The 19034-nt window shown below is 40.6% G+C and overlaps 1 protein-coding gene across 11 annotated transcripts in view; it reads left to right on the top strand.

The window, feature by feature from the left end:
- Positions 1-19034, top strand: part of TDP1 (tyrosyl-DNA phosphodiesterase 1) — an 83361-nt gene that overhangs the window by 36275 nt on the left and 28052 nt on the right. For all 11 annotated transcript variants that reach the window (XM_055288448.2, XM_063644010.1, XM_063644009.1 and 8 more), the window contains 2 exons: positions 308-374; positions 1764-1871. In XM_055288448.2, coding sequence (XP_055144423.1) covers positions 308-374; positions 1764-1871 — 175 coding nt within the window. The remainder of the gene's footprint in view (positions 1-307; positions 375-1763; positions 1872-19034) is intronic.

Below are 19034 nucleotides of genomic sequence, written 5' to 3'. Positions count from 1 at the left end.
TGAGCCTTATTTAAAGGCATCCCATGACTATACTTCGTAAAGTATATGATCATCACTTACTTTTGCTTATAAGTCTGGATGTTTATAAGATTTGCATAAAGTTAATACTGAAGGAAGGAAACCTCATTAGGAGAACATATCTAATGCAACTATAGACATTTTCTTTCAAATAACTATTCTATAAGATGAAGTAATAGAAGTAGTTTTTTCCTGTTACCTTCTTGCTGTTTATTATAGATTTTCCTCTTAGTGAAGGATCCTCAAATTATATTTCATAATTTTTATTGTTTTATTTTTCTCTTAAAAGCTGGGGGCTCTCTTCCCTATAGCATCCAGACAGCTGAAAAACAGAATTGGCTGCATTCCTATTTTCAGTAAGTAATTGGTTTAGACTGCTGCTATTGCTTCTTTAGGAATTAGAGTGTTATTTATGTCACTGGTTTGTTTTTTTTTTAAAAGGAACTTTATGTAATATAGCTATATTCTTTCATCTACATATGTTAGTGATAGAAATAATTTAAAACAAGGTTTTGAATTTTTTTTGGAATAGGTTTTTAATACCAAAGAGGAAAATTTATTGCCGTGAGGTTTCTATTTAAATATTGGCATGCCAAGAAAGATAAATAAAAGATCATGTTGGGTAGTTTAGGATTTACATAAGCAGCATTTTAGTTCATTTTTCCAAAATATAAAGTATCATTATTCTGTCTGTACCATCATACGTGCAGCTGCAAGCTTGTTGAGGGCAGATTCTATGCCGCTGTTTCCTGAGGATACAGGACAGTATCTGGCATGTTGTCAGAGTTCAGTAAATGCTGAGTGGACAAGTGAAGGGAATGTCCTTCGCCCTCCTCCAGCCACAGCAGTTGCACAGCCTGCATATGCAAGGCCAGTCTATTTCATGCTTGCCTCAACAGGTGTTTGCTGTGCTGGTTAGCCAGAAATGAAAGCAGAATTACTTGAATTATAGCTTTCAGCTGTAATTCAGTGTATAATCCTAGAGCTTTTCTTTAATGCTTTCTTGAGAGGTTTTTCCTTACAGAGGACATTTCTTTAAATTGAACTCATTTCAGTATTATATTATTAAACTCACTTGAATGAAGACAGTGGTGGTACCTACCTAAACCTGATGCTGTTTTCACAGACGATCTGTTAATCTGGAGAGACCATCCTCTTATATTCATAAGTAAAGATTGTTGCTTCATGATATAGGTTCCCATAGAACCATAGTCTGCAATATTGGAAACTTAGAAACAAAACTCAGATTTGTGAATGTCAACATTTGACTAAAGTATTTCTGCCCTCGCTTTTCAACATTCATTTTTTCATATACTGTTTGTATTTTGCCTTTTTTGTATTTTGTTTCATTCAACAAGCTTTTGCTGAGCCTCTACTCATAACACACCATGGAAGCATGATTCTTCCCTTTAAGGAGCTCACAGTTCAGACAGGAGACATATACACACATGCTGTTAAAAGCACAACAGAAATAATATGTATGCGTGTATGTATGTTCATGGCAAAAATGGAAAGGCTATATACTGAAAGGTTGCAGTGCTTCTTGTGAAAAGTGGGAAGTTTACAATTCTGAAATGGGCATGCATTACTTGAACGGAGTTTCATAAAATATCACAGGTCACAGAGTCATGTAGCCACTGTTGATTTTTAGATAATAGGCTCTTTCTTTTCATGCAGTTTCCTAATATTAGGATTATGATTAATTTTATTTCGTAATTAGTGACTTTTGTCTTTTCTGTCACTAGCAAATGGTCAGCTGAGACTTCTGGCCGCAGCAATGCCATGCCACATATTAAGACATATATGAGGCCTTCTCCAGACTTCAGTAAAATTGCTTGGTTCCTTGTCACAAGGTAAATAGTCCTTACATTCCTGATGAGAGAAATCTTTTTAATGTGTTCATAATTCTTGCTCTGAATGTTGAATGGGTTTCTAAAAAGTGATTAGCGAGTTGTCATTAGTTTTCAGTATGTTTGTGTTACATGAGCCTTATTTAAAGGCATCCCATGACTAATCCCTTTGTAAAGTATATGATCATCACCTACTTTTGCTTATAAGTCTAGATGTTTATAAGATTTGCATAAAGCTAACATTTACTTCTGTTATTTAATACCTCAATAGGGATTATGCAAATTGACATTTGGGGTAAGTACAGAAGAATAATGAAATGTTAAAATTAATATTTTTTTCTTAATTAGTTTCTCCTTAGGTAATTGAAACCTGAAGCAATCAAATCTCTTATGTGTCCTTTTCTAAAACATCTTTAAGATGTAATTCACATACCATAAAATTTGCCCATTAAGTCTCTACTGTTTAATGGTTTAGGATAGTCACAGAATTATGTAACCATTGCCATAATCTAAATTTAGAATATTTTCATCACCCTATAAGAAACCACCTACCTGTTGGCATTTTTGTGTCTATTTTTATAGGAAGATAAATTGCTATGCCCTTTGAAAACTAGAACTTTAGTTCCTGACTCCCAGACTGAACCCAACGATTAGGCATCTCTTCATGATTCAGTAACATAATTAATGTCAATAGCAAGTAATTAAAGTATCACAGAGTAGAATTATTTCTTTAAGAGGGGAACAGCACTCATGAACAAACTTTTAAACAAAAGAGCCACTTACATCTTCTTGGAGAGAGAGAAAGATTTATTTTAAGGAATTGGCTCATGCAATTGTGGGGGCTGGCAAGTCCAAAATCCATAGGGCAAACCAGCAGCTTGGAGATTTAGTAAGAGTTGATGTTGCAATCTTGAGTCTCTTTCTACTTTATTGGAAAAGTTGAATTTAATGTCTGTTTGGGTGTTGTTTTCCCTCAAAGTGTAATAAAAAGGTGATGTACTTCACAGAAATTACATATTATTGATTCTGTTTCAAGGGCATTAAAGGAAGTGGAGATTAAAGTAACCCTGTGAGTAATCTTTTTCTAAAGGCAAAGTTTTTGTAGTTCAGTTCAATGGCAGTGTGTGCTTGACTGTGGGAACACAAAGAGCCAGGAAGCATGAGCCCTGCCATGCATGTGATGTTGTATCCTGGTTGTTTACCTGTGTGAGGACCATAGTGGAAGCACTGTTAGAAATGTATTGCCTTGCTGGGGCAGAGGCACGATCAAATGAGAGATCAGCTAAACTAAGTAAAGAGGTGCTATTGTAAGTAGGCCTAGAAGTAAGTCTGAGAGAAAACCCAGACGGACTAGAAGGAACTACTGAGGACAAAGGCCGTAGAGATGGGAAAATACACAGGGTTTTCAGGGAAAATCTGAGTTATTCCATGAGGCTATGTAAAAGGAAACACACGTTCAGATACCTTTGGCATGTATTTTCTAAAGTTAAGTCAAAAAACATCCACTGTCAGTTTACTCATTTAATATTTGTCAGTTTTGTACTGTGAATATCTGCTTTAATGTCAAATGGCTGTTACTAAATTAAGCAAATTATAGTTACTTGAAGTTTATTGTAAGAATTTGAAATTTGTCATTATGGATTTGTAGCTTCTAGGTTTATTCTGTAATAACTGGACTGAAAGCTGTATCTACTTTCCTAAATGTTTAAAGATGAATAGCAACAACATTCATTCAGCAATTTCAATATGCCAGACTGTTCTGGGTGAGCAATCATGTGTATTTACTTATTTAATTCTCACAACAGCTGCATGAGGACCAGGAGGCACAGAGTGATTAATAAGCTGCCTACTATCATGCAGTAATAAGTGGTGGAACCCAGATAGGAGCACGCCTCTCCTTTACTGTCTGATGCCCCTCTTAATCAACATACAGTTTTAGTGTGCCTGTTTTCTACAAAGACTAGTTAATTCCAAAGAAATTGTGTCAGGCTTTACTTTGATTGTTGCATAAAAGAGGAAAAGGACATTGAGCATTCCAGTATGATTGAAGGATTTCTAAGAAACATAAATAACAACTTAGATACATAGAGCCCACTCTCTCAGCCCTTCCATAACAAGGGAAAGTATAGATTCCAAATTTAAGTGGCATCTACCAGTAAGCAGCTCTCTTGATTAGGTTTGGACATTTTGTTTTGTCTGTCACTTTTTCTGAACCTGTCAGAAAGAATGTTCCCAAACCGAACTCATCTTATGTAGATGGAGATTTCTTTTCCCAGCATTCTTCTTTGCCCTTGCGGCACCTGTCTCTTATTACCAAGCTTAAAGCCTGAATGTCCTCTTTCACTATTCCTTCAAATGTTTGGCAAACACGTACTGAGGTCCTCCTGTGGATGCCAGGCACTCAGGATAAAACAGAAGATTTAGATAGTGTCTTTTAGATGCTCACAGTCTCTGATGTGAGGAGCCAGACACAGAAATAATTACAAGAGGAAGAGACCAATTCTGTGCTTAAGGTGGGCACATGGATGCTTTGGAAATAGCTACCAAAGCCTATTTATCTTTGAAATGTTTCAAAAGTTTCCTCTTCCAGTCCTTGCAATTACCAGGTCAGAAACTTATCACCTGGACTTCTGAAAGGGTTTCCTATCTGTTGTGTCATCACGTGAATGTTCTTCATAGGCCACTCATCCTGGTTGCCCATGCCCCTTCACCTTTCTGAAACGTAGAGTTTCCTCATTGTCCCATATTCAGAATTCCCCACGTCCTGTAGGCTAAAGTACAGATTCCTCAGTTTGGAAGTCATGCCCCAGCCACACCATTTTCACCATTCTTACCCATTAATCCCCAATAGGAGCCTTGAGAAGAAGCCAGGCTAGCCTCCTTTGCCCCTGAAGTCATCCAGCCAGCAGCCCATGTAGTTTCCTCTCCTGATCCTTTCATCCCTTTTCTCTCTCTCGTCAGTTGCTGTTCATCTTCTAAGAGTTGTGTTCAGGTCCCATCTCCTCCTGGAGCCTCTTTCAGCCTCTGCTGGTCCCTCCCTGTCCAGATCCTTAGATCCATGTGCCACCAGTGGAGCTCACAGCTCCTACCTCACTATTTTGTCTCTCAAGCATGAGCTTTAGCATTGTCAGACAGTACTAGATGAGATGGTCATGTCTACTATTGAACAAGTTTTGCCTTGGACAAGTTTCTTAACCTCTCTGAGCCTCAGACTTCTCAACTGCACAGCAACTATGAAGGTTTAAGGTGCCAACCATGGTGACCTTGTGGGAGTGAGAAGAAAGGGGCAGGGGAGAGAATTGACCTGCATTAAGTAGCCACCATGTGGCAGACACTTCTGGTGCTTTACCTACATAGTAGTGTCTTTCAGTCCCCACAAGAGCTGTGAGGTGGCATTATCCCCTCCCTCCGCTCAATGAGGAATAAGGTGGCAGAGTTGAGGCAGTTCTACCCATTACTCAGCAAATATGTATTGCCCGCTGTGGCAAGAATAGAGTAATTAAGATGAGGTTCTCACAGAATTTACATTTGCATGAAAGAGATTTACCAAAGAATTCATTGTATACATATTAGTTAATTGCACTTGTAATGCTTTTTGACTATTCTACATAGGTGGGTTTTTAGCCAAAACATCACTTCTGGAGCCTGGTGGCTTCCATAATGCCCTAGATTCCTGCATTGTCAGTGTTCTTTCCCTATTCACTGTGGTTGCTTGTGTAATTATCTGGCTTCTCCTCTAGACTCTGTGAGGCCAAGTCCATGCCTGTCTTGTTCAGCGTACCCTGGTGACTGGCCAGGTGCCTGACATGTGGAGGCTGATGAAGCCTAGGATTGAAGTGGTAACCATGAAAGCACTGCCTAGACTGCATAATGGAACATGGGAGGGCCCTCAGAGGTGATTCCTGAGTTTGGGGTGTGGAGATGGGGATTGTCACTGATACCAGTATAGAAGTCAGGGAATGGAACTGGCCTACCACAGTGGGATGATGGTGAATTTGATTGAAGATTGATTTATCATGGTGGAGACTTCAGGTGGAATTGTTTGTTGGAGATGAACTTAAAAGTTTGGTGTACATATAGTATGTTTTGGAGTTTTGGTTAGTACTGATTGTTAACACCATAATCCTTTGCGACTTCCAGAGGAGAATATAGCGGATCAATGCCTGGGCATTGAGGAACGTACAAGAAATACATATCAGGTGGGCTTTTCATGCCTACCAGGTGTTTCATTGCCAAACAAATGAATTGAATTCAAGCCATCCCTCCTGGGTTGAAGAGCAACTGGTCACACATTCTCCATTAAATAATTTTTCTTCTACCTAAGAAAAATGTTTCATATGTATTCTATTTTGGGTATCAGATTTAACCATTTATCCAGCACGTAACTACTGAGCACCTACTATGCACCACACACTTTTCTAGGTGCTAAGAATGCAATAAACGATAAAACATCTTGACTTTATGTTCTGGTGCTGGGAATTACACAAAAAGCAAAGAGGTATGTTTATATATGCAAATGGTGGTAAGTGCTATAGAGAAAAAATAGAATGATAATTTAGGTGCACAATCCTTTATTCTAAATTCTTGGCACCAGATGTAGTTCAGTATTTGGATTTTAGAAAGATAATATGGTACCTATACTGTCTGTTAATATCCCTAGTGGTATCTGGACCAACACTTCATAATAAAACATTTTGGAAGCAAAGATCACAGGTAGCCTCATGTCATCTTAGTTCAACTTTTGTTGCCCAATGAGTTAAGATCAAGTTTTGCTATCAAATGGAATGAGTTAAAAGCTTTATTTCAAATTTGGTTTAGGTTATTGTTTTTAAATTTTCAGAGCTAACATGTAGTTCTTAACCAGCAGTTCCAGGCACAGTTCCAAGCACATTTATATATATTAATTCATGTAATTCTCATAGCCTTTCTACAGTGTATCCATTAATCCCCTTTTCAGATGGAAGAACAGAACCACAGAGGTTAAACAAGGTGCCCAAGAATTCAGAGTCCCCACCCTCAAACACTGTCCTGTAGGGTATGAGTGCCCGGGTTGCGGAGGGAGGCTGCTCCTTAAAGAAGAGGGTCAGGGAAGGCCTTCTGACGCGGTGACATTCATGCAGAGACCTGAAAGAAGTAGGGGAAGAGCCATGTGGATGGGTTGCTGAGGGATGCGGGGTGGGGAGTGGGAATATGCTTACTGTGTTTGATTAACAGCAAAGTGAGTGTTACTGGAGTCAATAGGATGGGAGGGTAGGTGAGTTCAGAGCAGTAGTGGGTGGCCAGACTTTGCCTTTTTACCTGCTTTCAGATATTACCGTTTCTTTGATGTTTCCTGGGTTGCCTGAGGCCTTATTAGTCGTTGGTCTATGGAAAGCAGTTCAATGAATGTTATAATTTGAATTGATTGGAATAATTGAGTGCTTTTCTAAATGCTTGTTCCATGAGATTTTCTAGAATAAGATGTGATTTTAAATAGTCGACTTCAGCTTATACTCAAATAGTGTGTCTCTCAACAGGGCACTATTGTTATTTTGGTCCAGATAATCTTTTGTTATACAAGATTGTCCCATGCATTATAAGTTATTTAATAACCTGGCCCTCACATACTAACTGCCAAGTCCTAGTGAAAGCTGAAAAAAAAAATGCCTTATACATTTCTAAATATTCCCTAGATTTTATGCTCCAGTGGACAATATCATCATCCTTGAGAATAAGTTCAGAAGTTTATGAACAACTGATATAACCTTTCACTTAATATATTTACTTGCTTTAGAATAGTGAGACAGGATTGTAGAGAGCACTGTGGATTCTAGTCCAAATGAAGTGCTCATGCCCAGCAAATCTAATGCTCTGTCAGCAAAGTAGCAGACATACTAGGTTTTAAGAATTGGATTTTAGCCAAAGGTAAATACATCAAAAGCTACATAAATTTAACTTTTGATGTTTTTCTACTTTATTGTTACTGATCCATATTAATGTTTGGGTTTGGAATGAATAACCAACTCCTCTTTATTAAGTACAATAAAATCAAAACAAATTCCCCAGAAAAAAATTATAGGAGTAACAAGCACAGTGAATGATAGGCAATATGAATTTTGACTTTTAACATGATAGACTTTAAAAAAATAATCTAGAGCTGTATATCCAAAGAAGTATTATGATCACCCTTTGAAAGTAGGTGCTTTGGCCAAAAACATTGCCATTGCTCAAGTTTTCTTTCCACTCTTCCAAGTTCTTTCAAAATAAGTTGACGTGACACATTAACAAATAAGTATTGTTTCTTAATATTGACACTCTGTTTCCAGCCTTGCATTAGTTTTCTGTTGCTATGTAATATATGATCACAAACTAAGGGGGCTTAAAACAATACAAATTTACTATCTCATGGTTCCCGTGGGTCAGGAATCTGGGCATGGATTAGCTGAGCCCTCTGCTCAGTGTCTCACCAGGCTAAAATCAAGGCGTCAACCCAGCTGTGATCTCATCTGAAGCTTGGGGGTCCTCTTTCAAGCTCACGGTTGCTTGTGGCTGTAAGTCTGAGGTTCCTGCTTTCTTGCTGGCTGTCAGCCAGGCGTTCTCAACTCCTAGGTGCTGCCCGTGGTGGTCTGCCGCATTCCTCATGGGATGCTTCTTGGAAACCAGCAGGAGGATCTATCTCAGGAAGGACCCAACTCAAGCCCACCCAGGATTATTTCCCTTTTGAGTAACTTAGTCAATTAATTGATAACCGAATTGTACAAGTGAAACTCCATCATATTCACAATTCTGGCTTATCCTCAAGGAAAGAGGATATACAGGCGTGTGCACCAGGGGCCATCTTTCGATTCTGCTTTCCACAGACTTCACTGATGGAGTTCTGCTCTTATTGCCCAGGCTGAAGTGCAATGTCACGATCTCAGCTCACTGCCACCTCTGCCTCACGGGTTCAAGCAATTCTCCTGCCTCAGCCTCCTGAGTAGCTGGGATTACAGGCATGCGCCACCATACCACGGCTAATTTTGTATTTTTAGTAGAGATGGGGTTTCTGCATGTTGGTCAGGCTGGTCTTGAACTCCCGACCTCAGGTGATCCGCCCACCTCGGCCCCCCAAAGTGCTGGGATTATAGGCATGAACCACTGCGCCAGGCCCACTGATATTTCTTTCCTGGTTTGATTTACCCATCTTATTCTCCAATTTTGGCTGGAATTAATTTTTTAGTGTTTCCAAAATTGGGGTTTGTTTTCTATAGCTAAGCAAAAGTACCCTTGTACACACTCAAAAGACTGAACCTCCGGCTCCAAAGCTCTTTGAGAAGTTCTGTACTTTCTCAGAGCCAAAAGAGGCAGCTGTACTGGAGTAAGGGACCAACCCCGCAGCATGACTGCTTTGGAGAACCATATTTACTTGGGTATGTAGAGTTGTTAAAAATAATAGTCCTATAAAAGATTCATAGAATCACCAAAGATCTGATTTCCTCATCTTAAAAAATCTCATCCCCTTAGGAAATTTATTTCGTATGGTTCCTATTGGGTCTACATAATATCTTATTGCCTGTTATGTCTCTACCCATCATAAGTAGAGGATGTTGACTTCCTGATCATTTGGACTTTGTTTCATCCAGTTGACATTTCACAAATGTGAAAACTGGCTACAGAAGGTCAGGAATTGGAATCTTATAAAAATGCTAGCCTTAATATAGTTTTTAATCTTCCCTTTTATTATTTTAAATATAAATCACAGTTTTCATTTCCTCTCTTTCATTATGTGTTGTGATTGAGGTTCTGACTGAAAACATTTTTCATAGATCCTGGGTCACGTTTTAGTATATAGTTGCCATAGTTACCACATCACCAAGAATCATAAAATCTGCACCAAAACCTTTTTTAATGACGTTTCTGTTAAACTATCTGCATTAGAAGTTTCCTTTTACTGTAGAGAAAAAATGAGTTTATAATTATCATGCTTCATTTCCTACCAGAATACTCATTGTGATCTTTGGTAATTATTCTTTAATGTTTGTGCCTTCTGGCAGATTGGCTGATATAGTGCCTAGTTCAGTACCTGACCTGTAGTGGCTCAGAACTGAATGAATGGTATCCCCCTTAATCTAACTGCAGTTTATTTTCAGACTGCTTCTCAGGTTTTATTTTTTTCTGTACTGTCTACAATAACTATACTTTTCTTTCAAGTTCTAATTCAAATGCTCCCCTTAAAGTGAAACTTTCTAGCTCAGCAGGCATAATTATTTTTTCCTTTGTGTTTTCATGGCGCTTTTTGCTTGGTCCTTTTTACATCTTCCCAGTTGATTCTTTTTTTTTTTTTTTAATATCTTCTCACTGCTTCTGTAGGCATCGACCTGGTTGCTTTTTTATGGGTCCCTTTGCTTCCCTGTATCATGAGCTTCAGGTGAGCAAGGTGCCTGATCTTACTCATCTTTTTCTGCTTAGCATCTAACACTGCATGGCACGTGGTTAGTGACCAAAAAATATTTGAATCAGTGCCCTTTTAAAAACGTATTTTCTTCCAATAGGTAACATACACAATATATAAATAGTATATAAAGAAGGTATGTCTTCCCATTCCTGTTCCCCAGCCACCCTGCTCCTCATCCAGAAACCACTACTGCCAGTTGCTTGGGTTTAATAGCTGTAACCCATCAACATTTTCAAACTCAGGGTCCACAGATGGTGACATTACCCAATCATCCAGCATATTATGGAGGAAATAACCTGAGATAGAGTCCAAAGATCCAAGTCCTAATTTGAGATTGCCACTTTCTAGCCTTGTCACTTAAATTTTGGAAAACGCATTTATACCCTTGGCTTTATCTCATGTATGGAATCCCAAGGATGATGATAGAAAACATGTGGTTGTTTCCTATTAAACAGTATACTGTGTTTAATATTGGTTCACTGCTTGATTTTTCATGTCTCTCATATTCATTAGGCCTCTTAGGATTTAAGAAAGCACCTTATAAAGCCTTTATCTGTTTTGCCTGTGTAACACATCCATATAAAATATATGACCTTAAGACATACTCAAGCTGGGTGCAGTGGCTTACACATGTAATCCCAGCACTTTGGGAGGCCAAGGCGATCGGATCACTTGCGCTCAGGAATTCAAGATCAGCCTGAGCAACATGGTAATACCCCATCTCTACAAAAAAAAAAAAAAAGGCAGGGGTTGTGTGTGTGGTGGTGTGCGCCTGCAGTCCCAGCTATTCAGGAGGCTGAGGTGGGAAGATAACTTGAGCCTGGGAGATTGAGGCTGCAGTGAGTCATGATGGCATCACTGTACTCCAGCCTAGGCGACAGAATGAGACCCTGTCTCAAAAAAAGAAGATCTTTTCATAGATATATAGCCTTTTCTAAACTAAGTATGTGGTTATTTTTATTTTATTTATTTTTTTTGAGATGGAGTCTCGCCATGTCACCCAGGCTGGAGTGCAGTGGCATGATTTCGGCTCACTGCAACCTCCACCTCCCGGGTTCAAGCGATTCTTCTGCCTCAGCCTCCTGAGTAGCTGGGACTACAGGTGCATGCCACCATGCCCAGCTAATTTTTGTATTTTTAGTAGAGACGGGGTTTCACGGTATTGGCCAGGCTGGTCTCGAACTCCTGACCTTGTGATCTGCCCGCCTTGGCCTCCCAAAGTGCTGGGATTACAGGCATGAGCCACTGCACCCAGCCATATGTGGTTAATTTTTAAGTTGGTCACAGTTACTCTGTTTTATCAGGACAAGTGCAGTCAGCCAGATTTATACATTCAGAGAAACTCAAAATTAACAGTTCACTTGAACTTATTAGGATGTTATATTAGCTGGCGATTTCCTCTTTTGATTGGTTACTTTTATGGAGAGATATTTATGGTTTTAATAACATTTTCCTCCCATCTGTTTTGATCCTACCATAAAATCATCCCATGTTTGATGGGCAGCCGGTTGTTAGGGAAATTATTGGGACGTGATGACAAATGTGGTATTTAAATTTTACCACAGGACTAAGCAGGAGGAAGATGAGGTTTAAGAGAAGCCTTGGCTAAGAAGATAGTGCCTAGGTATAATTGGCAAACCCAATGAGAACAGTTACGAAAGTTGTGTATTGTGGGTGGTCAGAAGCAAGGTGGGTACCTAACACATGCTGGATCACTGTTAGAGTTGCCTAGCAACTGACAGGCAATGCAGATAGTCAGGGATGAGCAGAAATGTTGGTGCTGCCACTTCGGGAGAAAACGAGACAAGTGCTTGACTGCAAAATCGCTGGCTTTTTGAGGAAACATAAAAGACATTCTCTGTCCTCTGCTTTTCAATATTACTATGCAGTACTCCTTCTCTAATGTCTATTGCTTTGATTCTGAAACAGATCATCTCTTTTTGTTCTCCTTTGTCTGAGTATTTTGGTGAAAATAAAATTGGATTACACAAGAAAATACTTACAGATGTCATTGGGTAGACTTGGTTGCCTGGCCCTGTGGCTCTAAGATAATTGGGATTAGCTGATATGCTTCATGTGCTTTGTTACAAATGATGGTTATCAGTACTAACGCCTATAAGTGACTTCCTTTATACGATAGAGATGACTCAAGGTCATATTACTACCCTCACCTGCCTACATCTGGTACAAGCAGAGTGAAGACAGAGCATACCCCTTTCTGTACTCATATGAGAAAGTCTCGTGAGCATCATCACTGATGGAAAAAAGCTTGAGACCCCTGACTTAGTGCCTCTAGACCCTTTGCACACTGGCATTGCTAGTCACTAAGTGCACATCTGGCTTGAGATGAGGAGGTGCTACCTGGAATTTCCCACCAGGGACTGGCCTCCAAAGAAAGCCTCTCACAAGTAATATAGCAAATACTTGTATGGTGCTTACTATATGCTGGCCAAGTGCTTTTTTATACTAGCTCATTTAATCCCCCAAATTAGGAGCTAGGTACTGCTACTATCCCCATTTTGGAGATATGAAAACTAAAGCATAGAGAGCTTAAATAGCGTGCCCCCAAGTGACCCAGCTAGGATTTAGACCCAGGTAGTCTGATGTGACTGTTTCTTGTTTATGTGCCAGGTGCTATTCTAGGTTTTAGTTATAGATGATGGACAAGACAGGTGTGGTCCCTGCTCTCATGGAACTTGCCTTCTAATTGATGTAGACCTATCGTCTCTCTGCTTTGGGATTGGCACAGAAACATTATTACAGGAGAGTCAGCAGGATGGTGACAGGCTGAGAGAAGGAAGGGAGGAAGTAGGTTGCCTATAAGGTTGTGAGCACAGGTCTCTGAGAGAGTTAAACATGCTGTTAGGCTTTCTGGAGCTGATCATCAGCCCCAAGGAGGCTGCTCCTCCAGCTATCTCAGGTCTTAGTGGAAACCTTCCTTGTGCTATGCAGCACCAATGCTTCAGGCTTCAAAAAGACAAGAATCATTCCCAGGACACTGTGTACTATGGGACTCAGGAAAACAAAGGTAAGGCAGCCTTCACACACTTTATAAAGGAAGCATCTTCAGAGAGCTTTTCAAGGTCTCCCAGGACCTTGACCAAATGCTGACCATATATTGGACTATTCAGTCTTACTGGCCATGTGAACAGTCCATCTGCTCTGCAGCCACACTCTTAAGACATTTGTTTCTGCTCTTTAGGCCCATTTCCCCATCTGTAAAACCAGGGGTTGGGCTAAATCAGTGGATTTTATGCTGTGTTCCTTGGAGCCCTGTGGGCTCTGGAAACCCCTTTCAGAAGCCACCACAACAGTGGGCAGAGAGAGATGAGTGCAGGTAATTCACCCAGAGATACTCGCCCTTGTTTGCTTAAAATGTTTCCTTTGAACAAAGGGTTCTCAAGGTTTAAAAAGAAAATTTTTAAAAATCATTATAATCATCTCCCAGGGCCCATTCTAACAAACATTTCATAGTTCTGTTAAAAGCATTAACCATTTCCAAACCTTACCTTTGTGGTGTGCATTAAAATTTACTAAGCACTTGCACCTAGATTATTTCATTCATTCCTCATTATAGCCCAGTGCAATGAGCAGATGGTGTTAAGTCCGTATTATAAGTGAAGAAATTGGTGACCTAAGTACTAACCACAAGGTGACAGAGCTAGCCAAAAGCAAACTCAAATCTTACAAGTCTGTTGCTCTTTTCAAGTCCTTGTATTTATTGCCTTTCCACTATAGGAGATAGACTAAAACATTGGAACGTTTCATTAGAAAATAAAACAGTAAGCAGTTTTTGGTTGTCACATGGGTTACTATTAAATATGTACTCAAATTATTTGGTATAGTATTCTAAAATACCAATTTTGACCTGAAATTTGAAAAGCAATTTTTTTATCCTTCTTGGCAGTAATTTTTGTCATTTTGGATTATTGATGTGATGACTTCTAAAGTCCTTGTAATTCCATCTGTGGGATCAAGGATAGATGGATCCTTTTAAAGACTAGGTCAACAGGTAGGCTGGACTATGCCATCGGGCACCAAAGCCTCCATTTAGAGTCCAACATGGCTATGAAAGACTGCTTGGTGAGGGGAGGGTCATGATAGGCCTGTGACTGAGGAACAAAGTGAGGTTACAAGTAGATTTGTCCAAATCTATTTGGTGGTTTGTCAGACTTTACACTTGCAAAACCCCACACCCAAGTGTCTAATCTCCTTTAGTGTTTTGCTCTTATCTGTTTGAAAACATGCATCATAATAATTTTCATTTTTCTTTTCCTGCTGGCTTTTCTTTGTTAATACACTGTATCTGTAAGACCTGATATCCACCCTGGAAACACAGCTGATGTGTTGCATCCTCTTAGTAGTTAATCTCCCAAGATTCTTCAACATCTGCAGAATTTTGAGACAGGATTTCACTCTGTCACCCAGGCTGGAGTGCAGTGGCATGCTCACTGCTCACTGCAGCCTTGACTTCCCAGGCTCAGGTGATCCTCCCTTCTCAGCCTCCCCAAGTAGCTGGGACTACAGGTGTATGCCACCATGCCTGGCTAATTTTTTTTGAGACGGAGTCTTGCTCTGTCACCCAGGCTGGAGTGCAATGGCCTGATCTCAGCTCACTGCAACCTCCGCCTCCCGGGTTCAAGCAATTCTGCGTCAGCCTCCCGAGTAGCTGGGATTACAGGTGCCCGCCACCAAACCTGGCTAATTTGGTGTGTTTTTAGTAGAGATGGAGTTTCACCATGTTGGCCAGGCTGGTCTCGAACTCCTGACCTCAGGTGATCCGCCCACCTCAGCCTCCCAAAGTGCTGGGATTACAGGCGTGAGGCACCATGCCCGGCCCATGCTTGGCTGATTTTTGTATTTTTTGTAGAGATGGGGTTTTGAAATGTTGCTCAGGTTGGTCTTGAACTCCTGAGCTCAAAACTCTCTGTCTGCCTTAGCCTCCCAAAGTGCTGGGATTACAGGTGTGAGCTGCCGTGCCCAGCTCCTCTTCCTCTTTATTATTCACCAATATTTTCATTCCACCCTTTTTTGGCTTTCAAAATTAGTCATTGTCATTATGACTTTACAGTCACTTCTTGTTTACAGTTACCCACAAGTTTACTCATTTCTTTGTTCTTTTTCTTCCCAGTAGGCCTGTCCTTTCAAACAAATTCAGTTTTACTCCTGAACTATATCTTTTATAGTTATTTCATTGATGCCTTCTTACTGGCAATAAGCTCTGATTTGTTTTTCTAAAACTCCCTTTATTTTCACCCTCATTTTTGAGTGATAATTTAACTGAATTTAAAATTCTTTGACCGGACACGGTGGCTCACACCTGTAATCCCAGCACTTTAGGAGGCCAAGGCTGGTGGATCACTTAAGACCAGGAGTTCAAGACCAGCCTGGGCAACATGGTGAAACCCTGTCTCTACTAAAAATATAAAAATTAGCTGGGCATGGTAGTTCACACCTGTAATCCCAGCTACTCAGGTGGCTGAGGCATGAAAATCACTTGAACCCAGGAAGGGGAGGTGGCAGTGAGCTGAGATCACTCCACTGCACTCCAACCTGGGCAATAGAGCAAGACCCTGTCTCAGGGCGGGGCGGGGGGCGGGAAACTGGGACAAAGTAACTGCCAACTAAGATTTTTTTTTTTTTCGTTTTAAGACAGAGTTTTGCTCTGCCACCCAGGCTTGGTTCACTGTAACCTCCACTTCCCGGGCTCAAGTCATCCTTCCACCTCAGCCTCCCAAGTAGCTGGGACTACAGGCATTCGCCACCACACCTGGCTAATTTTTTTTTTTTTTTTTAGAGATGGGGTCTCACTATGTTGCTGTTCTCACACTCCTGAGTTCAAGCAATCCTTTCGCCTCAGCCTCCCAAAATACTGGGATTACAGGCGTGAACCACCATGCCTGGTTTTCCTCTAAGTTCCTTAAATATTTTTTTCCATTGGCTTTTGAGCTCAGTTGTTGGTATTGAGAAGTTGCCATCTAATTATTGCTCCTTGTGGAAAAGCTGTCTCATCTCTTTGGCTGTTTTTAAGATTTTCTTTACCTTTGGTATTCCTCAATTTAGCTACAGTGGATAAATAGGTATGGATTTATTTTTATTTAGTCTCAGCTGGGTTTGTTATATTTCTTCACTCTAAGGAGCTGATTTTTCAACAGTTTGGTAAAATTATTGGCTATTGTCATTAAGCATATTGACTCACCCTCTCTCACTTCCTTCTTGCAACTCTTACGAGATGCTTGTCAGACCCTCTCATTCTATCTTCAGTTTCTTTCTTTCCACCTCTTTGCCTCTGAGTTGCATTCTACCGAATTTCTTTAGATCTTTCTTCTGTTTCATTAGTTTTGTTTTCAGCTATGACTCATATGGTATTTAATTCATCAGCAGAGTTTTTAATTCTAGTGACTATATTTTACTTTTGGACCTTCTCGGATACCATATGTTTCATGGTTTAGAGTTCAGCCCAGAGTCACGCTGCCTGAGTTCAAATTCTTACTCTACCACCTAGTACCTGTTGAAATCTTGGGCCAATGACTTCCATTTTCTCATCTGTTAAATAAGGATAGTAATAGAATAGGTATCTAATAGTTAAGAATGAAAATAAATAGAATATGTAAAGGTATTAAAACAATGTTTGGCAGTTAATAGATGCTGCATATTAGCTGCCATTAGCAAATTTGTTTTATGCTTCTTTCATTATTTCTTTTGTATGTTGTTTACTTTTGAAATCTTTTGTTTGTTTTTGTTTTGTTTTTTGAGATGGTGTCTTGCTGTGTCACCCAGGCTGGAGTGCAGTGGCACGCGATCATTGCTTGAGCTCCTGGGCTCAAGCAATTCTCCCATCTCAGTCTCACAAGTAGCTGAGACTGCAGGTGCACATCACCCTGCCTGGCTAATTTTTGCATTTTATTTTGATATGGGATCTTACTTTGTTGCCCTGGCTGGTCTCAAGCCTCTGGCCTCAAGTGATCCTTCTGTCTTGGCTTCCCAAAGCACTGGGATTACAGGCATAAGCCACCATGCCCGGCTCAAATCTGTGGAGTTTTAGAAAAGGGGCAACAGCAGCACTGGCTGGAGTCATGGTTTCCCCCTCCACATCAGTACAGCTGCTTGGTCTCCATCTTCTCCAGCACCCACTGAACCCGGGAGGCGGAGCTTGCAGTGAGCCGAGATCACACCACTGCACTCCAGCCTGGGTGACAGAGCGAGACTCCGTCTCCAAAAAAAAAAAAAAAAAACAACAAAACAAACAAAACATTCTCTTCTATTGCAGCTGTCTGTGAACATGTCTGTCCCCTCATCCCTGGTCCTCTAGAAGTGTGGTGGCCAAAGCCTCAGTCTGTACATTGTTTCATTGTCTCTGTACTCTTTGTGCTGCTGCTGCTGCCTAGACTGTTAAGTAATTAATGATGAAAAGAAATATTTTATCAGTAGACATATGTTCCCATAGCAGCAGTCATCCTTGGGGACTTGTACATCTTCTAAAAAAAATCTTAAAAGTGAATCTAATCAGCCACTCTAATTGGTGTTCAGCAGGCATTGGTGATGGCAACTGTTCCCATTACCAAAGTTCAGGTTTTGAAAGATGCTTGGAGCAGGGTTTGGCCCAGAGGTCATCTTCATAGCTCCCCACTTCCTTTCTTAGGCAGTTGTTTCCCCCATGTGTTACCATGAACATCCAACAAGTACTCCCCAGTGGTAAACCTCCAGTGAAACTCAGAGATTTTACCTTAGGATGAGACTACATCACTGGAGGGGAACACTCTAGTTCACGTGAGCATGGGTGTCTCTCATCATTGTAGACTCTAGCCTGGAAAGGGATTTTTGATCTCATAGGCTGACAGCCCTCATTCTGGATACAGGAACCTAAAGCTCAGGGAGGAGAGGAGTGGCTTAAGGAGTTACAGCGAATGGGGAAGCTGAGACATAAACTGCTCCTGATTCAGGGTCCAGGGCTCTTTTCTTAGCGTGTGCTTGCCTGCCTTCTCCATGTGCCTAAACATGCCATTCCTGTTCTCTCCTGAGATTTCCTGTACGAATTTTTTGTCATACGTTTTCAAGTTTACTCTTAAAAATTTAATCTTTGGGACAAAATGTTCATATTGGGGACTGAGGTCAAACCTGTAATAAGCAGTCACACCTCACAAGCTGTGGCAGGGTATTCTACCACCATTTGCACTCCTTGTAGGCAAGGGGACGATAAACTGCCTAATTGAGCAACATATCATTAGTCAGCTTAGCTGTGGTGGCTTGGTGCCTCATTCAGCTCAGACTGCTATACAGAGCAGCTTATAAATATATTTCATAGTTATAGAGAATGGAAGTTCGATGTCAGGGTGCCAGCATGGCCAGGTACCGGTGAGGGCCCTCTTCTGGGCTGCAGCCTGCTGACTTCTCACTGTGTCCTCACAAGGTAGAAAGAGGGCAAAGCAGCTTTCTGGGGTCTCCTTTATAAGGGCACCAGTCTCATTCATGAGGACCCCATCCTCATTGACATAATTAACCCAAAGCCCCTGCTCCTGACACGATCATATTGGGGGTTAGGATTTCAACATGTGAATTCTGGAGGACACAAACATTCAGTCCCTAACACTTCATAATGGTCAACTTGTCTACCCTCAACTACAATTTCCAGAATTCCCTTTCTTGTATGTTTCCAATTAGGTGGGCCCCAAGGGAGATTCTTACATTTGGAGAGCAAATGTGAGACAGCAGCCTTTTTTTTTTTTTTTTTTGAGATGGAGTTTCGCTCTTAT

This window comes from Symphalangus syndactylus, chromosome 8 (assembly GCF_028878055.3).
Source record: "Symphalangus syndactylus isolate Jambi chromosome 8, NHGRI_mSymSyn1-v2.1_pri, whole genome shotgun sequence".
Taxonomy (NCBI): Eukaryota; Metazoa; Chordata; class Mammalia; order Primates; family Hylobatidae; genus Symphalangus; species Symphalangus syndactylus.
Note: the sequence above shows the minus strand (reverse complement) of the source record. Positions and strands in the feature narration are given on the sequence as shown.